Raw genomic sequence first — 19,256 nt, 5'->3', positions numbered from 1 at the left:
TGTGTAGAAGCTTTAGGCAGAAAAACAGCTGCTTGTTCAGTAGACTAAAGAGCTTTCTAATAGTCTGAGACAAAGATGAAGTGGTCGATTTCGAGTTAACAGGTTCCCCATCAGTATAGGCGAGTAAGCAAAGGATGGAGAAATGAGGGGTAGAAATTTTATAACAGGGTCAATGCATCAGAAGGATAACTAGACTATCACACCTTCCAAGTTCTCTCCAATCTTGAAAAAATTAATTTCTTTTAAAATTTGTGTATCAAGGACAATATGTACTTTATTATGTTATTACTCTTTCTCTAAAAGAAGATTAAACATACTACTATTTGCACGGTGACATAATCAAATATTATTTACTATCAAATGCATAAACATAGACTCTTAACTCCTCAAAATTTAAATATCTAGCCTGAAAATCTCAATGATAAAAGAGACTACACAGAGCATTCAACTCACAATTATAAAAAGCAAAAAAACCAATGCAACTATAAGACTGAGGTGCCATGAATAAATATTTGCTATTTTTTCATATAATAAAAAACTTCATTTCTATATTTATGGATTTTGGTAAGTCATTCAGTTGGAAAAATAATTATTTAGTCCAAGAAAATGTATTTTAAAAGATTAAGTATTAAAAAATGTTCCAGAAGAGACTGAAGGTATTTTAAAGAATAAGAAGTTAACACAGCCTTCCTACTACTACTGGTTTATTTTAAGCTCAGCATGATATTATTGACTTATATATAATTTATCTTCAGAAAATTTATGCAATACATATATTTAAACAATCTTTAGAAAAATTTTGTAGTTCATGTGTGAACAACAGAAATTAGAGACTTTAGGAAACTGCTAAAAGCTTACAAGGATAGATCAATGGTCAGTAAGCTTTTTCTGCAAAGGTCTAAATGGTAAATAATTTAGGCTTTATAGGCCATAGGTCTCTACTGTAACTACTCTACTACAGTAGTACAAATGCAGTCACAGACAATACATCAAAAATTAGTGTAACTATATACCAATAAATCTTTATTTATGAGGCCCGAAATTTGAATTTCACATCATTTTCACATGTCACTAAATCATCTTTTCTGTCCAACCATTTAAGTATGTAAAAACCATTCTTAGCTCATGGGACGTAGAAAAACAGTTGATGGGTCAGATTTGGCTCACAGGCCATAGTTTGCTGACCCCTGGGACAGACAGTCTTTATCTTAACTTCTAAATGAAATATGACCCACATATGCATACAACCTCTGACCAAATTCCAATACCCTATTCCCGAAGCTGAAACCCTTACAGCTGCTACCATAATAGATATGGTGAAAACACTTGGTGTTTTAAAAAACAAAAAAGAAACACATAAACACTCAGCAACAATAATAAAACTATTTCTAACAGTCCTGTAAAATGATGGTAAAGCTGAAATTGGAAGATGACCTTGGAAGCAGTAGCCCAAGTCTGACCACACTGTGGCTCACCTTCTAACACCCTAAGACTCTCCACATCATTTTGCTAAATATAAAAGATCAATAAGCATCCCTTCCTTAAATACTTACAGGAAAGTAAAGAATTATGATTCATTTAAACTTTTAATGTTTCTTAGATCAAGCAGCTTGTTTTTTAGTACTGACTTAGCTGAGAACAGCAATAATAGATGAATGGGACTTTTAATTTATAACTAGGAAGGGTGGGGAGGAAAACCATTCACAAACATATTTTTAACCTGTCCGAAGCTATTTTTGGAACACAATTCATTTAAAATTGGAAGCTACATATATTTAGCTTCTCATTTGCTGACATTTCTAAACATGCTAATTTTTTCCATGTTACAAAGCAATCAAAATCAACTTTTAATTTATAGTATTTAAGAAATAAAAAATACTGTCATATTTAACACATCAACCCATCTCCCAGAAAAACTGGAAGGAAAATTAATGCCAGTTTATAACTTCCATGAGTTAAACATACTAAGTTAGAAAATAATTCTGAACACTGAATTACTCAAGACCTCTACAAAACTTACAAAAAATCGAGCAATCTGTTCCATGGATGTCTCAGAGCAGAATTTTTAAAATTTTACAAATTTATTATTATACGAAAACCAGGTTTCAGGCTAGAGATAATAATTACAATAGTAATCATTATTGAGAGCCTATTATATACCAAGCATCAGTATTAAAAGTAACCAAAGGGACTCAATTTTAAAATATTCATAAAATTAAACAATTTCGAAGCTTGTTTAACACTAGGATAAGAAGACATGATCATTTCTTCCTTAATATTCAACACAAATACATGAAATACCATGGATTGAACACTATACTCTTCTAAAAGGGGCTATGTAAGCAATAGCCTAACAAAAAATAATACAAACTCCTAGAGTTCAGGCTTTTAACTATTATTTGGGCATCAAAAATAATTTAGTTGTTTGCTGCTCTGAAGTCTCCTGATGCTGTGGAAATCCAGGCCATCATCAACCTAAAGACAATGTAACTACTTGACATCACAATCTCATTAATCTTCATCTGTCCTTCATACCCTGTCATTCTTATGCAAAATGGACTCTTAAGGATGCAACTTCTCTTCACTTATCTATAAGCTGAAGGAGGAGGGTAGGGGGGTAAAAGGTCTATGGAGACTTCAGGATACCACTGGAGACCCCAAGCAATCACTTTACTCAGCCTAGTGTGCTACATGACAGCTATTGTGTTTGACATGTAAATACGACATAGCAGGAAGTAGGATAATGTGATTCTTGAGCTATGTGTCTCACTTCCCTTGCTGAAGCCCCAGGAAGCTCCAGCTTTAGTTTCCCCAGACTATATGAAACTGAAATATTGTCCAAAAAAGACACGAAAAATGTGCAACATATGGGTCACATAATGATATCAATTTCACTCCTCTGACAGTCCAAGAATTCTCTCTGTTCCAATATACTAACTTAAGGTCATCATGACATAGAGGTTGTGGGTTAATAGGCAAAAGGACTGTAAAGTAAGCTAGCTAATTTACAAGGCCAAACACCTGAATTAAATGTAGTCAAAGTTAGACCAAATGCATTATTTCTTTCACACTAGAACAGTCCTTTTTCTTTCCAGTTTTAAGCCAAAAATAAAATCTCTACCTTTCAGTATCAGCACAGGAAATTTACTTTAATTCTCCTGTTGCCTATTCTCTTCCTACTACCGTTTCCTCCAGACAAGACAGGTGGTGAAAACTATGTCTATTCATTTCATAAAAGGAAGTTTTTTTTTTTAAATAAATCATCTCTTAAGACTGCTTTGTTTCTAACGGCACATTCAGGGCACAGTTCGAACACCATGTTCTAATCACACATGTACTGAAACCTTTTTTATAGTGCTATTAAACAATACACAAATAATGCTGTATAACAGTTCAGAGAAAAAAATCTAGAAAATATACTTCTGATATAGTTTATACCATCTGAGTAATAACAGAAGTACAGTTAACAAAAAATTCACACTACACATGAATATGGAATTCTACCTGAAATAGAAAACGATTAAAATATTTTTTACAAAAATCACTGATTATTTAAAGTAGTGTTTTTTTGTACAATTACAGACATATGCAGAATTTAGACCATGGTTCAATGTACTAAATTCAAAGTTGTACTTGAAAGCATAGCATATCATTTGATGATCTTGAAGGCACTGCTTTACCACTTAAAAATACTTTTTCCATTTACCAATTTTATGTTTTACTGCCAGTCATAATTATTTCATCTATTACAAATTAAACATTATAAATTTTGAAAAATTTGAATAGTAAATTAAAAAGGTCTTTAGATCCCCTGACCTAGAAAATTGAGTCTTTGCATCTAATTACAAACACTTTCAATGTCTTAAAATTTAAGTGTGCTCATCCAAGATTAGCTGGTTAAAAAATGTTGGATTCCTAATTTTTAAAACTAATCAATGTATGTACATGTGTGTATATATGTGAACATGTGTGTATATATATGATGCATGCATATACACAAACATACAAGCATATATATAAATACACGTATATATATGTGTGTGTTTGTATATGTTTGCACTTCTCTCTGAAGCCTCCTGAAGCAAAGGTTAATCAGTCAAAAGATGTTACCAGTGTGTAATAATATTGGTACTGGGCTTCCCTGGTGGCGCAGTGGTTGAGAGTCCGCCTGCCGATGCAGGGGACGCGGGTTCGTGCTCCGGACTGGGAAGATCCCACATGCCGCGGAGCGGCTGGGCCCGTGCGCCACGGCCGCTGGGCCTGCGCGTCCGGAGCCTGTGCCCCGCAACGGGAGAGGCCACAACAGTGAGAGGCCCGCATACCGCAAAAAAAAATAATAATAATAATAATATTGGTACTTAAAACACTTATTTTGCACTATTAGGTGGTTTGAGAACCAAGGTATTAAAGGTAACATTTTATAAAGGATCAAAAATATGACTAGAGGGCTTCCCTGGTGGCGCAGTGGTTGGGGGTCCGCCTGGCAATGCAGGGGACATGGGTTCGAGTCCTGCTCCGGGAATATCCCACATGCCGCGGAGCAATTAAGCCAGTGCGCCACAGCTACTGAGCCTGTGCGCCACAGCTGCTGAATCCCGTGTGCCTGGAGCCTGTGCTCTGCAACGGGAGGGGCCAGCGCAGTGAGAAGCCCACGCGCTGCGGCGAAGAGTGGCCCCCACTGGCCGCAACTAGAGAAAGCCCATGTGCGCAGCAACAGAGACCCAATGCAGCCAAAAATATATAAAAATAAAATAAATTAAAAAAAAATATGACTAGAATTTTGGCAAGATATTTTCCAAACTTTTAATTTCTCAAACTGTGATATTGCAGACTGTCACTTATGAGTTGACATAATAAAACACAGCATCTGCCTTCTAAGGCAAATATTATTAGCTAGTAAGAAACATATTTAAAACAATGCACAAAGAAATGTAAAAAAGAACCACTTCCATCCCTTCAATCTCCCACCTTCGGAGACAAGTTCTGCCTAAAATCCAGTTAATCATTTTCTCCAAGAGAGCCAAGATATCCACAGACTAAAGTATGCCAGAAAGAATGGAAGTCATCTACCATTATCTTTGGGGTTTTGACGTATTCTAAGATGAGGCTGAAAAAAGGTCCAAAACCTTAGAGTGGCCCAAGATAACTTATTATCTCTAGGTTTATATTAAAAATTTCTTGGGGTCTTTTGTATCAGGTATAGGTAAAACCTAGGATAAATTTCACCTTACTGCAAAATACAACAGTTGGGGTTCAATCTAGGTCTTACAGAGGGAAAAGTAAGCAAAAGAGGTAAGTCAACAATTCTACTGTATTAAATAATAGGCTTACTACGTGTTATACATATAAAGAACATGAAAAATGTATCCTTAAAATAAAGGAGTTTAAATTCATTTATCCTTTTCTATTTTAAGAGAGAGTATACGTATAACTTGAAGAAAGATATATCTGGACAAGGTAAGGTGGAGAAATGCTCCATCTGAGAAAAGATAGAATCCACAGAACAGGACATTTCAAAGGAGCAGGTTTGTAGCCAATCAAATGACTGGCAAAGATAAGTTGGTCTCTGTGAAAGTTGGAAGTTGTAGTGCCCAGAAGAGAACTCACATAGGGGTTGGGGAAGAAGCTGAAGAGCACTGTGGTAGAAAGAATTTTGCTCAGCCACAAGATTCTGGTCCTCTGCTAGACACACACCTTCTCCCAGTTATTCCATCAAATGTTGGACTAGGTGCTATTGGGAAGGGCTTTTGCAAATGTAATGAAGATCCTGAACCAGCGGACTTGAAAGTAGAGAGATTTTCCTTGGTGGGCCTAACTTGATCAGGTGAGACTTCAAAAGAGACTAGGCTTTTCCTAGTAATAGAAATTTAAAGCATAAGATGGATAAAATATGATGGAGATTCTCCATCGCTGTCTTTGAAGATGGAAGGGACCACGTATGTGGGTCTCTAGGAGCTGAGAGTGGCCCCCAGCTGACATCTAGTAAGAAAATTTAGTCCTTAGGTCTATAGTCACAAGAAGTGAATTCTGCCACAATCACGTGAGCTTAGAAGAGGAATACCAGCTCCTGATGAGAACGGTCGGCCAACACCTTGTTGAGTCCCTGAGCAGACAACTCCATCATGCCACACCTAGATTTTGACCTACGTACAGAAACACTAATAAACGAGTATTGTGTGAAGCTGCTAAATTCGAGGTAATCTGTTACACAGCAAGACAAAATTAATACAAGCACTAAACAAGCTAAATCATACAGCTTGATTTAGAAGAACCCAAGAAGTTTACTATAAGCCCAAAGTCCTACTTCAAGACATGTGTCTAACATCAAAGACATACAATATTAAGAAACCAAAGAAGGCCACTATTAGATCAGACGTTGTAGAGAAAAAAAACCTAAGAAATTTTAGAGCTCATTAGCCATGGGGTAACCAGGAGAAATATGTCATAAAAATACAATGTATATTTACCTGGATAAAGATGATTCTTGGATTCATTGAAACCAAAACGTGGGATTAGGTAATCTTTAAGTTCTCTTTCAGCATTTTCTGTAATTCTTGTCAAGACACAATTCTATCTTTTTTATAGACATCAGAGATGTCTGGGCACCAACCCAGATCCTACAAATGCTCATAACTTACCTAGCTTCTTGTAAAACACTGCAGCAGAAAGGGCACAATTTAACTTATTAAGGTTCAAAGCTTTCTTACCTGCATTTGACCAAGGGACTTTATCACAAAGTACCTTCCCACATAAAACCTCTTTTCATATCTTCAAAAAGATGATTTCTTTCAAAATTCCATTGTTAAAACCGAAAGTTTGTATATATGTGCACAGGGAGGGAGGAGCTCATAAGGTCATGGACATGAGGCAGTAACAGCAACAAAAGAAAGAGAAACTGGTTCACGCCCTGGGAGTAAAGTTTTACTCTCAGTTTAGATCATTAAGTATAAATTAGGCACTTAAAAGTTAAGTGAACTCATTTATTAAAATATGACTTGGGGAAAAGTAGTGGTAGCAATAGCTTGAAAGTGTTAATTTTGCACCTATGTAGCTTAATTTAAGCCTAAGTAACTTCTTAAGAGAAATAAAATCCACTGTCATTTTTACTCTAATTACTCTGAAAGCAACTGAGAGGCCAGGACTTCTAGAAAGTTGTTGAAAATAACTTGAGTCTAACTAGTAGTAAATAGCCAGAAGCTTACCTTAAAATGAATGAAAATGTTTAAAAGTTCTCAAAATAAATCAAATGAAACACAAAAAGAATTTCAGAACTTAAATACTCTAGGGAAATATACTAAGAATTTAATGCAACAATGGGGGAGGGAGAACTCAAGGGGTTACAAAATAGTTTCATTAATACCAAACGTAAGTAATAAAAACATAAAATCTTTTCTCAGTTCTCTTCATTTCCTTTAGTTTAATCTTTCAGCATCCTCTAAATGACAAACTGATTAGAAAGTAATTTGACAGAAAAAAAAACCAAAACCCAAAAATCCCCAACATAATCAAACGATCCAGTTCTTGATTTTAAAATGCCCAGACCGGCTTCTTTCTTACCTTGTCTATCCTATCTGGACGGTTAGTAGCTGCCAGGATTGTCACATCCTTTAACTGTTCAATGCCATCCATTTCTGTCAAGAGCTGAGCCAAAACACGATCGGCTACATTCCCAGCACCTGATGAACTGATTTTTAAAAATACAGTTTTAAAAATCTGTTTATCTATCCCCAAATACTCTACTATTTTTAAAAGATCGTATATTCTATAACAAGAAACATTATGTCTTTTTCAAAACATAAAATGCATGCTTCAGAATTCATTACTTGTTGAATTAGATCCAAGAACTAACTATATTAAATCATTTCTTTTCCTCCATCAACAACCATGATTATTTTCTCTCCAATAATGAAATGCTAAGAGTGTCAAATATAAAAGACCTGGGATGTAAGAAATAAGATTATTTTTAAAAGTTCATCGAATACATAATTATTTAACTTAATCGATATTTACATTCTTTCTTTCTTTTTTTTTTTTTTTGCGGTATGCGGGCCTCTCACTGCTGTGGCCTCTCCCGTTGCGGAGCACAGGCTCCGGATGCGCAGGCTCAGCGACCATGGCTCACGGGCCCAGCCGCTCCACGGCATGTGGGATCTTCCCGAACCAGGGCACGAACCCGTGTCCCCTGCATCGGCAGGTGGACTCTCAACCACTGCGCCACCAGGGAAGCCCCCCGATATTTACATTTTATATGGCAAATAAACTGACAGGAATTGGGAATAAAAAAATGAATAAGGTACAGACTCATTCTCATATGAACCTTAGAGCCTATGTGAGACAGAAGACTCTTTACAAACCTATAGCAAACAGGATATTTCTGACCTATCTTGATATTTTAAAATATTAAGAATATTTTTAAAACACATCAGCAGGCAGGGGGTCATCACAATACCCATATCTGGAGAAATAGGGGGAATAAAAACATTTTATTTTGTTCCTTTTGTTCATGCACCAGGTCAATTACAAAGCTACTCCTGAACAAAGTACAACTTAATTTAATCTCATTCCCTTGATCACAAAAAATTACTGAATATTAATTTTTAAGAAGTAAACTCAACAGGTCTTAATAGTGAACAAAACCCTGATATTACACAATCAAGATCCCACAATAATAATTCTCATTAGCACTAGCTGGGATTTACTAAGCTCTGTTCAGAATTGGGAAATATATAATAAACATCTAGGTGGACAATTACAGAGTGAAACAGCATTGTAAGTATATTAAACATATAAATTCAATCAGATACAGTTGAGAGTGGGAAGGGGGGAGAAGAGGGAAAGAGGATAGAAGAGACACACCCCATACCTTTGTCTTAGCACCCATGACAGCAAGGACACCTTAGTATAATCATCACATAATATATTTAATAATAAGGTAATCAGGATCTCTAAATAAAAGAATTTAGATCTTAGTGCGCATTACAAGTTCAAAAACTTGACACAAAGGAGAGTAGCCTCTAACTCACACTAATCAGACAAACATGATGTTGTTACACAAATCATACTGTCAATTAAATTAAACGGTTGGTCCTTCCAGGTTGTTATACAAATTACACTGTCAATTTATTAAATAGTCCTTCCCAATGTCAAAAAGTTTGGGACCAAGCAAGGAGCATCTGGGAAGCCACTGAGATTTGTCTTGGTTAACATTAATTCCTGCAAGTAACCAATTGGCTGGTGCATGGATTTGCTGATCTGGGTCTACTTAAGATTGAACATTTTGAATAAATAGATTATATATCTTTCCAAAAACGCTTCAAAATGTAACTTTCCCAAATGTTAGATAGGAACATTGCTAGCAAAAGCTCTGTGGGCTCCTTCATGACTGCAAGCATATAAGCATTTAAGGATGCCAACAGATTACATCCAAGGCCTTTAATTGTATCTACTTCGCTAATTAGTTGTGATCCTACACTACAAGGGGTAAAGGAAGGTCAAACGAACAGGTCTTGGGAGAGTCATGGTGGGCTGTTCAGAGGTGATAGCTTCTAACCTATGACCCGAAAGATGAGTGGGGGCCAGACCAGCAAAGAAAAAGATAGGGAAGAGAGAGAATACAGAACACTGAAAATGGAAAACAGTTCAGAGTAGCACAGCATAGCAGTAACGTAAAAATGTAAAATATTAGCACAGAAAGATAAACCAAGGCTGGATGACAAAGGCTTTATTATCCAAATTACTAAGTTTGGATTTTGTCCTAAAGTTGATGGGAAGTTTCAAGTAGAGACATGACAAGATCAGATTTATGTTTTTGAGGACTACAGCAGCCACAGTATAGGAAACAGATCACAAAAGGGCAGTTTTGGTATGTTTTCCAGTCCAGTATATAAGAATCTTAGAAGGCTCTACTTCCTCCTAATAACAAGTAAAAAGCTCTATAAACTGAAAAATTAACAATTCTTTTTAGATCCCTCAGAAATGTGAGATCACAGGTACCTTAATCCGTTCAGGCTGCTATAACAAAATACCACAGTCTAGGTGGTTTATAAACAACAGAAATTCATTTCTCACAGTCTGGAGGCCGGTAAGATCAAGAGGCCAGCATGGTCAGATGAGGACTCTTTTCCCCTGGCTGGTAACCGATACCTCCTCACTGTGTCCTCACTTACCACTATATTTCTGAAGGCCTATTTGCCACAGTTCCTGTTACCCAGTAAATCATGTCTATCAAGAAAAAACTATATGGCATACTAAAAGGCAAACAAACACAGCTGGAAGCAAGTGAGCAAGCATCAGAACCAGAGAACCAGCAGGAATGCTGGAATTATCACACCAGTAATTTTTTAAAACTATGACTAATATGCTAAGGGCTCTCGTGGACAAAGTAGACAACACACAAGAAAGGGGCAACATAAGCAGAGAAATGGAAATTCTAAGGCTCTAAAAGAATTCTAAGGTTGTTACAACACTATAACAGAAATAAAGAATGTCTTTATTGGACTCATTAGCAGATTAGACATGGCTGAGGAAAGAATCTCTCCACTTAAGTATGAGTCAACAGAAACATCCAAAACGGAAAAGGAAAGAGAAAAAAAGACTGAAGAAAACAGTAAAAAAGAAAAAAGAAACAGAAAAGAAAATCCAAGAACTGTGGACAACAACAAAATATAAATATATGTGTACCTGAAACACCAAAAGGAGAAGACAGATAGAACAGAAAAACTATCTGAAGCCATAATGACTGAGAATTTCCCCAAATTAATGTCTGACAGCAAGATCCAAGAAGCCCAGAGAACATCAAGTAGGAAAAATGCCAAAAAGCTACACCTAGGCATATCGTATTCAAACAATAGAAAACCAAAGATAAAGAAAAAATCTTGAAAGTAGCTAGAGGACAAAAACACTTCACTACAGAGGCACAAAGATAAGAATTACATTGAATGACTCCTCAGAAAATATGTCAGCAAGGAGAGTAGAGTGAATCCCCATAGGAATGTTATACTACCTAGCACTGGAGAGTTACACATACACCAAAATAAAATATTAACCTAACAGCGTTACTAGATAATGATAAAGTTCTAATTTTTGTGACCTACCTAAAGGAATTTGTGTAACATAACTGAATAGCTTTAAGTGAATGGCATACTTCCATCAAAAGAAAAAATCCTGGGCCCATGCCACATCTAAATCTATGTGTGATAGTGCTTTGCTTGCTAGTGCTTCCTAATAGGAACTATATTCAAATAATGTCAGAACCCATCTTTAGCTATGTTATGTACATTCTCCCTTCTTCCTCCAATGAATTAGTAAGACTGCTAGATGTCTTACTGCTAAGTATGAATGTATTAGCTGAACTTGCTGAGAAGTAAAAAAAAAAATAGCTACTAGGTTTTGTTTCAGATTAGGCAAACATCATTGTGGTACAGTGAGAGAAGAATGAGAGGAAAAATGAGGGGGGTAATTTTATTAGAAAGTGCAACAATTCATTCAATTAAATTCAACTCATTTATTCAATAAACATTCACTGCCTAGCAGGCCAGACATGGCTTTAGGAAATGGGAATGAAAACATTAAGATGGCAGTCCCTACTTCCTCAAGGACCTTAGAGTCTAGCAGGGAGAAAGAAAACTCCACATTCATTTGCTTTTCCAAAATAAGTAACACAGAATAGTTCCTGAAAGACTGATTCAAGAACTCTGGATAACATCTGCTTTCAGTTTAAATCAAGAACTTGGACAGCATAAACGTAACTAAATAAAACTAGATTAAGATAACTGATTTACCCCATCAGTAATGAAGCAGTGGCTCTAACTTATAACCATGAATGCTCATACTATATAGAACATTTAGAATCTTTTATAGAAAGGAGAGCAATCTTATAGTTATCAAAGTTAGGTTTAGCCAGGGCTAGTACTGAATCTGAGCACCATTCAATACAAGCTTTCCTACATGGTAACATTTGAAAGAAAAATTAAACAATGATGTTAAGAGGCTAAAAAATGAGTAAGTTTAACAAATAACATAGATTATTATTAAAATCCACATAGTGGTTTTAACTCTTCAAACTTTATAAAACAAAAAATTTGAATACATTTAAAGGCATTCCAAATTTACAAAATTTTTCATCATATAATTTGAACAGTATTTCAGTATTTTATAACCTTGGATTAATGTTTTGAACATAAATCATTGTAGAAAATAACAGATTTAAAGATGAAAGGATGTCACATACAAGCTTTATTACAAGCACTTTTTACATGAGAGCTCATCAGGGGAAACAAAAACAATACAACAGTCTTTCAGTTTGAATTTAAGTCATAGGTAAGAAAAAAAAGTTAAGGGGCTTTTTAAATGCCATTTTTAGATGCTGAAAGCACACTGATGCACCACCACATTCAATTAACATAAACTAATCTAAAGCTAAGAATGGGTAAAACATTTCACGAATAGAAAAATAACCATTACCATAATCGCTTTAGACACTGAACCCAACAACAAGCATTAGATATGGAGTCCACAAAAGAAACGGAACAGATAAGCCCAAGATACACTGTTATCAACAAAAGCATAATATTGAATATATACATCCCTAATTCACCCATTCCTCAAAACCCTATATCCTGCAAATAAAAAGATAAATAGGAAAAGATTCTTCTAGACTCTCATTTAGCCTTTATCCCTTCTTCCTTTTAGTTTCCTCTTAAGAAGAGGAAGGATGCTAGGGAATTAGAATCTGAAACAATGTTAAATTAGCATGTAATCTGGACAGGGATGGGACTGAGATAATAAAAACAAAAATTCACCTGAATTGTAGTAAAACAAAACAAAACAAACCAAAAGCACAGAAATAAAAAAATGGTGAATTTCAGCAGGGATCTGGGATCCATAAGAAAAATTCTAAACCTCAAAATTATAATAACTAAAATTAAGAATTAAAAAGATGAATGTAACAGTAGATTAAACACAACAGAACACAGGATCCTTGAACTGGAAGGCAGGTCAGTAGAAAATATCCAAACTGATGCACAAAGAGAAAAAAAGAATGAAAATAGTAAAAATACATATAGAACCCAGTGGAAAGCCTAAGAAACATATAACTGCAGTCTCATAAGGAGAGATGTGAGAGAATCAAATAGAAGCCATATCTCAGGAAACACAACCTGAGAATTTCCCAAAATCATCAAAAGTAATCGAAGGCATCAAGAATGGGCTCGGGATTCTCAAATGCTAAAGCCAGTAAAATTATTACTAAACTAAAGATAAAAAGTCTGTGATCAACATTTAAAGTGATCAACAAAAAAATTTTCTTTGCAGAATGATTTCTGTACAGTGGTTAAAATTAAAAGAGTCACAAACACGATACTTCTGAGTCCTAAGTATCAACTTCCCTAATGAGAGAAACTGTAGATTTTATGAGGCCATCTGTTTGCATAGATACTGTTCACTCACTGAAAATGTTAAGAATACATACAAGTGTTCCAGGTCCTATTTTGCTTTTTCTTTCTTTACCTGATCCTGACAAGCCCAATGTGAATTTCTTTTAAAATGAATTGCCATGATTAGGAAACCTCTCTACTTGTGAAGGAGCTGGTTTTCCTTGAGGCAGTGAGTATAACCATCTAAAGGAAAATGAGTTTGGGGAAGAAGGAAACAGATACAATATTTATTTTTTATTTTCCCTGTTTTTCTAAAGTTCAGGAAAAATATGAATTAAACTCTGATCAAATACCTTGAAGATGATAACACTATGGGAACAATAATTACAGTTCTGGCTCCTTGACAGACACTTCTTTAAAATAAAATTTAAAGGAGAGACAATTTTTATATATTTAAAAAGTCCAGCAAGAGAACAAATACTTAAGCAAGTTATAATCCATGAAAAATAAAATCACATGGAAGACTAGTTTTGGGGTATTTTGGGTTTTTTTTTAAGTTTTTAATTCATGTATAACTGATTTACAATGTTGTGTTAGTTTCAGGTATACACCAAAGTGATTCAGTTTTATATATATACTTATATATTTTGTATTATTTATAATTATAATTATTTTATAATATAAAAATATTATGTTTAATATATTTATATAATTTTATATTGTATTAATATATTTAATAATTTTATATATTTATGATTTTATATTATTTATATGTGTAACATTCTTTTTCAGATTCTTTTCCTTTATAGGTTATTACAAAAATATTGACTATAGTTCTCTGTGTTATACAGTAGGTCCTTGTTGGTTAGCTATTTCATATATAGTAGTGTGTATATGTTAATCCCAAATCCCTCCCCTCCCTTTCTCCTTTGGTAACCATAAGTTCATTTTCTATGTCTGTGGGTCTATTTCTGTTTTGTATACAAGTTCATTTGTATCTTTTTTTTTTTTAGTTTCCATATATAAGCTATTTATCATATGATATTTGTCTTTCTCTGACTTACTTCACTTAGTATGATAAATCTCTAGGTCCATCCGTGTTGCTGCAAATGGCATTATTTCATTCTTGTTTATGGCTGAGTAATATTCAGAAACATATGCCGAGAAACTCAGAAAGTGAAAGCAAAAATCATTTGATGAATGTCAAGAATCAATAATGCCTTGAATATTCTAGTTGACCACTTCACGATAAACTATGCTGTCAGATTATGATCTATATTCAGCTTGAACCTAATAGTAAATAAATTATTTTAGATTAACAACATACCCTATAAAAGCAGACAGACATATATGAGTTATCTTCACATGCTGTCCTAGAGCTGTGCAAGCTGCATGTGCTCTGAATAACGGCAGCTTTGTATAAAGTGTTAACACAGAAAATGACATAAAAGTATGTATCTTTCCATCTTGCCATGATTTCCCAGTAAAAATTCCAAGCTAACGTAGGCAACACTTGTTACATCTGTATAGTTTTGACTCAAAACACAGTATTAGAGAAACAAGTGATTCTTAAACTCACAGTTCAATTTACCCTCTGCCAAAAGCAATTTTTTGAAGGGAATTTTTTCACAATCCTGGATGCCCCCAGGTTATTGTTACAAACATAATCCAACAAAAGAAAAATAAGGAAAATTAATACATGTAAGTTCAAACTTATTCAAGCTAAAAATTAAAGCAGAGAAAATGCTTCTAAACATGTGTCATTTTCTTAAGTACCATAGATCTAGAAATGGTGACAATGAAAACTAAAGTTCTATAGTAATTATAATATATGATTATACAACATAAAGGTTTTAAAATCATTCCAGTAAAACCTTCATTGATTAGTACTCATTAGGAAGCTTGCTTTGAATTTGGGAAAGAGCTTTGATAATCAGTAAGCTTGGGTTCAATTAGTAAGCCTTACCATTATTTTTTTGTGTAATCTTGTGGAAGAGTTACTTAACCTCTCTGAGACTCAGTTTTCTCAATCAAACATGGAAAGACTCATACCACCCTCAAAATTAAATAAATGTATAAAGGATCTACTGATACTTAGCACAAAGGAAATGTCAATAGATAACAGTTATAAGCATTATCATTATAATTATCACCAGTATACCTGGCTTAATGAAGAGATCTCTATAACATTTTACAAGTTATCCTAACAAATTAAACTGAAAAAGGAGTGTCTGGCACATAAAGGTTACTGAAATAAAGCATGAACATGATATATGATTGAAGATTTTCGGAAGTCAGGATAGCACAGGTCAGCAGATATATGCAGATTCACATTGCCAGTTCTCTACTGAGCTTTACTTAAAACATGGTAGAAAGTATCAAACTTCCTTAAGTTCTTCCATAAAAGCCACCAACATAATTCTAAGATAAAAACTACTTCTCTTAAGCCCTTCATAACTATGCCCAAAACAGTGAGCCTGATAAATAAACTGCTGAAAGACACTTTGTTTGTACAAGATGCATTAGTAGGAGCCTGCTATGCCCTGGCAATGAGAATTCTTCTCATTTCATTAGCTGCTCAAATGTAGTGACAATTTGGCTCCTCAGGGTCCTCAAGGAACAATTTATTTTGAACAGCAAAAAGTTCCAGATAAGGAGACCTTTATACTTTCTCAGATATTTTTATACGTGAAAAATGACTTTTTAAAAAACGGCAAACCTTCTAAAACAGAAAAAAACAGAATATACTGTAAGACTGTGTGCTCAGATGCAGAAATGAAATAGAGTGAGAAGAAAATCTCCACTTCCCTGGTTTCTTAGATCTATACCGAAAGAAGTTCTCTTCATCTGTTTTTTCTATCCTCTTTTTGTATCTTCTAAATGAACTTTTTTTGGGGGGCGGGCGCGGGGGGGGAAGTGGGGGATAGGTGGATACTGACTCAGGCTCTTGATTTATAATGAATGCTCTGTGACTACAGACACATAGGATTTGGAACCCAGTGATTTGCATGCTTGCTTACTTGAGAAAAGACTCAATTTGATCCCCCTACAATAAAATAAATGCGATTGAATGGCCTTCTGGCAGAGGGTAATACGGTGATCTTTCTACAAAATTAATTAGTATACCAAGGACGTACATAGTCTTTCAAAATGTTTCGTCACTGATCTAATAAGCATGATCTCATTACTGTTGCTATCCTCTATTATCCTTTGAATACTGTTGCTATCAGCTATGTTAAAAAGAACATTTATCATTTCTGTACCCTCAGCACAACTGACAAAGTTTTGTGACTCTAGACTCACTTTTAAAGTTAGTGTGTACAAAAACTACTGAATTTTTTTGAAAAACGCATCACTTAGCACTTCCTTAATTCTTTTCGGAGCTCTTTGACAGGTGAATGTATTCCAAAGCTTACAAATGATTCTTTATAATGAAGATGTTGATGCTTCTATGAACGTAATGCAGGTGACAAAATTCCAAAAGACAGTCTCAGTGTTTAATTTTAAAATAAAATTGGTTCACAAATGACACTAAAACATGGTGAAATCATATTCTGCTAACAACCAGCTGAGTGAACCTAATCTCTAGTTTCTCTGAGGCTTCATTCCCTTATTCAAAAACTAAATGTCTGGGTTTTAGCACAGAGTGCCGTCTCTGCTAGGCACTGTGCTGGACATCTGAGGTAAGAGGATGAAGATGTTGCCATTCCCTTGAGGATTTCATAATTATTGGCATGTATGAATGAGGGAGTTAAATTAGGTAAGATATATATACAGGTCTTTCTAGTTTAAAAATTCTGTGTTGGTAATACGGAGCACGTAACTTATTTAATTCATTATTTTTTTTAATTGGAGTATAATTGCTTTACAGTGTTGTGTTAGTTTCTGCTGAACAATGAAGTGAATCAACGATTTGTATACATATATCCCCTTCCTTGTATTCAGAAATGTATTGATCTAGTCAAGTGCCGTTAAACAGAAAGAGGTGAAGCTCATACTGGTCTAATTTGCTACTTGTTGTAGAAAAACTTGGTGGCTATAATTAATGTGGAAGATTAGGTGAAGGGAATTCTTTGGATTCCCATTATTCATGTTGCCTTTGCCCTTTATTTCCACAGATCACTGATAGCTAGCTGGAGTAGCATAGTGAAACTGTTTTATGGACTGAGAAATATTCTTGGCTGACTTTCAAAGCCACAGTAGGAAACAAAATCCATAAAACTGACATCCTAGGAAATCAAAACCAACTCCAAGTTTAAGAACAAATGTATAATCACTAACATAATGAAATGATTTTATAAAACTTTATTATCTGCTAGAGATAGGCAATACAACAATGGAAAAAATGTTCAGCTATAGAAAGTACTGAAATTAGACATTTCCAAAAGATTAATTTTCTTTTCCCTTCGGAAGTCAAGCCCTTTTTCCAAATTATCCCTGTTCAAAAGTCAGAGTGCCGTGGACTGAAGGGACTTTATGATATCTTAAAAAAGGTCAGGAACCTATAGCCAGTCTAAATCTGGCCAGCCAACTGTTTCTTATTTGATTACATATTGTCTATGGCTACTTTCGCACTGTAGCAACAGAGATGAATAGCTGCAATAGAAACTGTATGGCCCAAAAAGCAAAAAATATTTACTAACTGGCCTGTTTCAGAAAAGGAATGCTAACCCCTATCTTAAGGAGATCTCACCACCATGATGGTAATTATTACACTGATTTTATTTTTCAATAGCAAACATTTCACAAAAATGATATTTATTTCCTTTCAGCTCCTGCAATAAAATAAAATCCCCTATCATCTCTTCATATGATTTCTAAATTATAGGCCAACAAGTCATATCCAATTCAAATTTTAAAATGTTTTTCTAGTATAATTTTTAAATGTCATAAAGAATCCCAAATGGCAGGCATCTGAATTTGTTTCTTAAAATCTACCCCCCACACCCCCAAAGTCAATATTCAGGCTTGAAAGAGACCTAAAGAAGACTAGCCAAACATATACTATCAACACTCTGAACACAAGCACTATGATAATTTTCTTGGTGCATGCAAAACGCAAGCAAATTTTCATTTTAAAAGCAAGATAGCTACAAATGACCTATGTGTCCTATAACAACAAAAAATAACTCCCAATTCCTAGTAAAATGTTGCATCAGGCCATCTCTCTAAGGAAAGTCATTAATGTCAGCTGGTAAGGATGATTCCAAGATCCACTGACTAGCTGGAACGTCCCAGACAGAGGAAGTTGTTCTAGGAATCTCTAGATTAGTCTAGTGGCCATTTCCTCAGTCGGAGGAGACCGGGCCAAGAGAATACAGTATATGGGGACTCACCCTATCCTTCTTCACTTCTGGGGACAGTAGTGTTGCCTAAGACAAGAGTGACTGTTGATTTACTGCCCAGCGTGCTCTCCCCTCCCCACTATAACCCTGAAAAAGGTAAAAACTTAAGCTAGCTGGGAGGCAGGGCAGAATACTAGAACCAACTGTGTAATATCCTACTTTGCATTAATGCAGGGGCCTTTTTATGAATTTTTTTCTTCAGCTGTAAAGCACTTAAAACAGGTTCTAGAATACAATAAGCACTAAATAAATGTTACCCAATATTATTATTAGCTCAGTATAATTCAAATCTTTTCCCTACGTCTGTGCCTTACTCCCTACCATCGTATCCATTTTCCAAAGAGCTATGCTACTTTAACAGCATTTTCAATTTTCCCAAATATTTACAGATCATTAAAGCACTTTGCAAAGGGAATCTTACAACATTTCATCCAACTCACAATATGAAATGAGACAAAAAAATCTTATTCAGAACACCCATAATTTAAATGGGCATACAGAAAAAGAGAAGTAAATATCAGGCTTACTTATTTTTCAG

At 34.9% G+C, this 19,256-nt stretch overlaps 1 protein-coding gene across 1 annotated transcript in view; it reads right to left on the bottom strand.

Moving 5' to 3' along the window:
* Positions 1–19,256, bottom strand: part of AFG2A (AAA ATPase AFG2A) — a 331,993-nt gene that overhangs the window by 217,177 nt on the left and 95,560 nt on the right. The window contains exon 14 of the mRNA XM_024745165.1: positions 7,558–7,684. Coding sequence (XP_024600933.1) covers positions 7,558–7,684 — 127 coding nt within the window. The remainder of the gene's footprint in view (positions 1–7,557; positions 7,685–19,256) is intronic.

Source organism: Neophocaena asiaeorientalis, unplaced genomic scaffold (assembly GCF_003031525.2).
Source record: "Neophocaena asiaeorientalis asiaeorientalis breed wild unplaced genomic scaffold, Neophocaena_asiaeorientalis_V1.1 scaffold65, whole genome shotgun sequence".
NCBI classification, from domain to species: domain Eukaryota; kingdom Metazoa; phylum Chordata; class Mammalia; order Artiodactyla; family Phocoenidae; genus Neophocaena; species Neophocaena asiaeorientalis.
The sequence above is the reverse complement of the archived record's forward strand: the minus strand, read 5'-3'. Positions and strand labels throughout refer to the sequence as shown.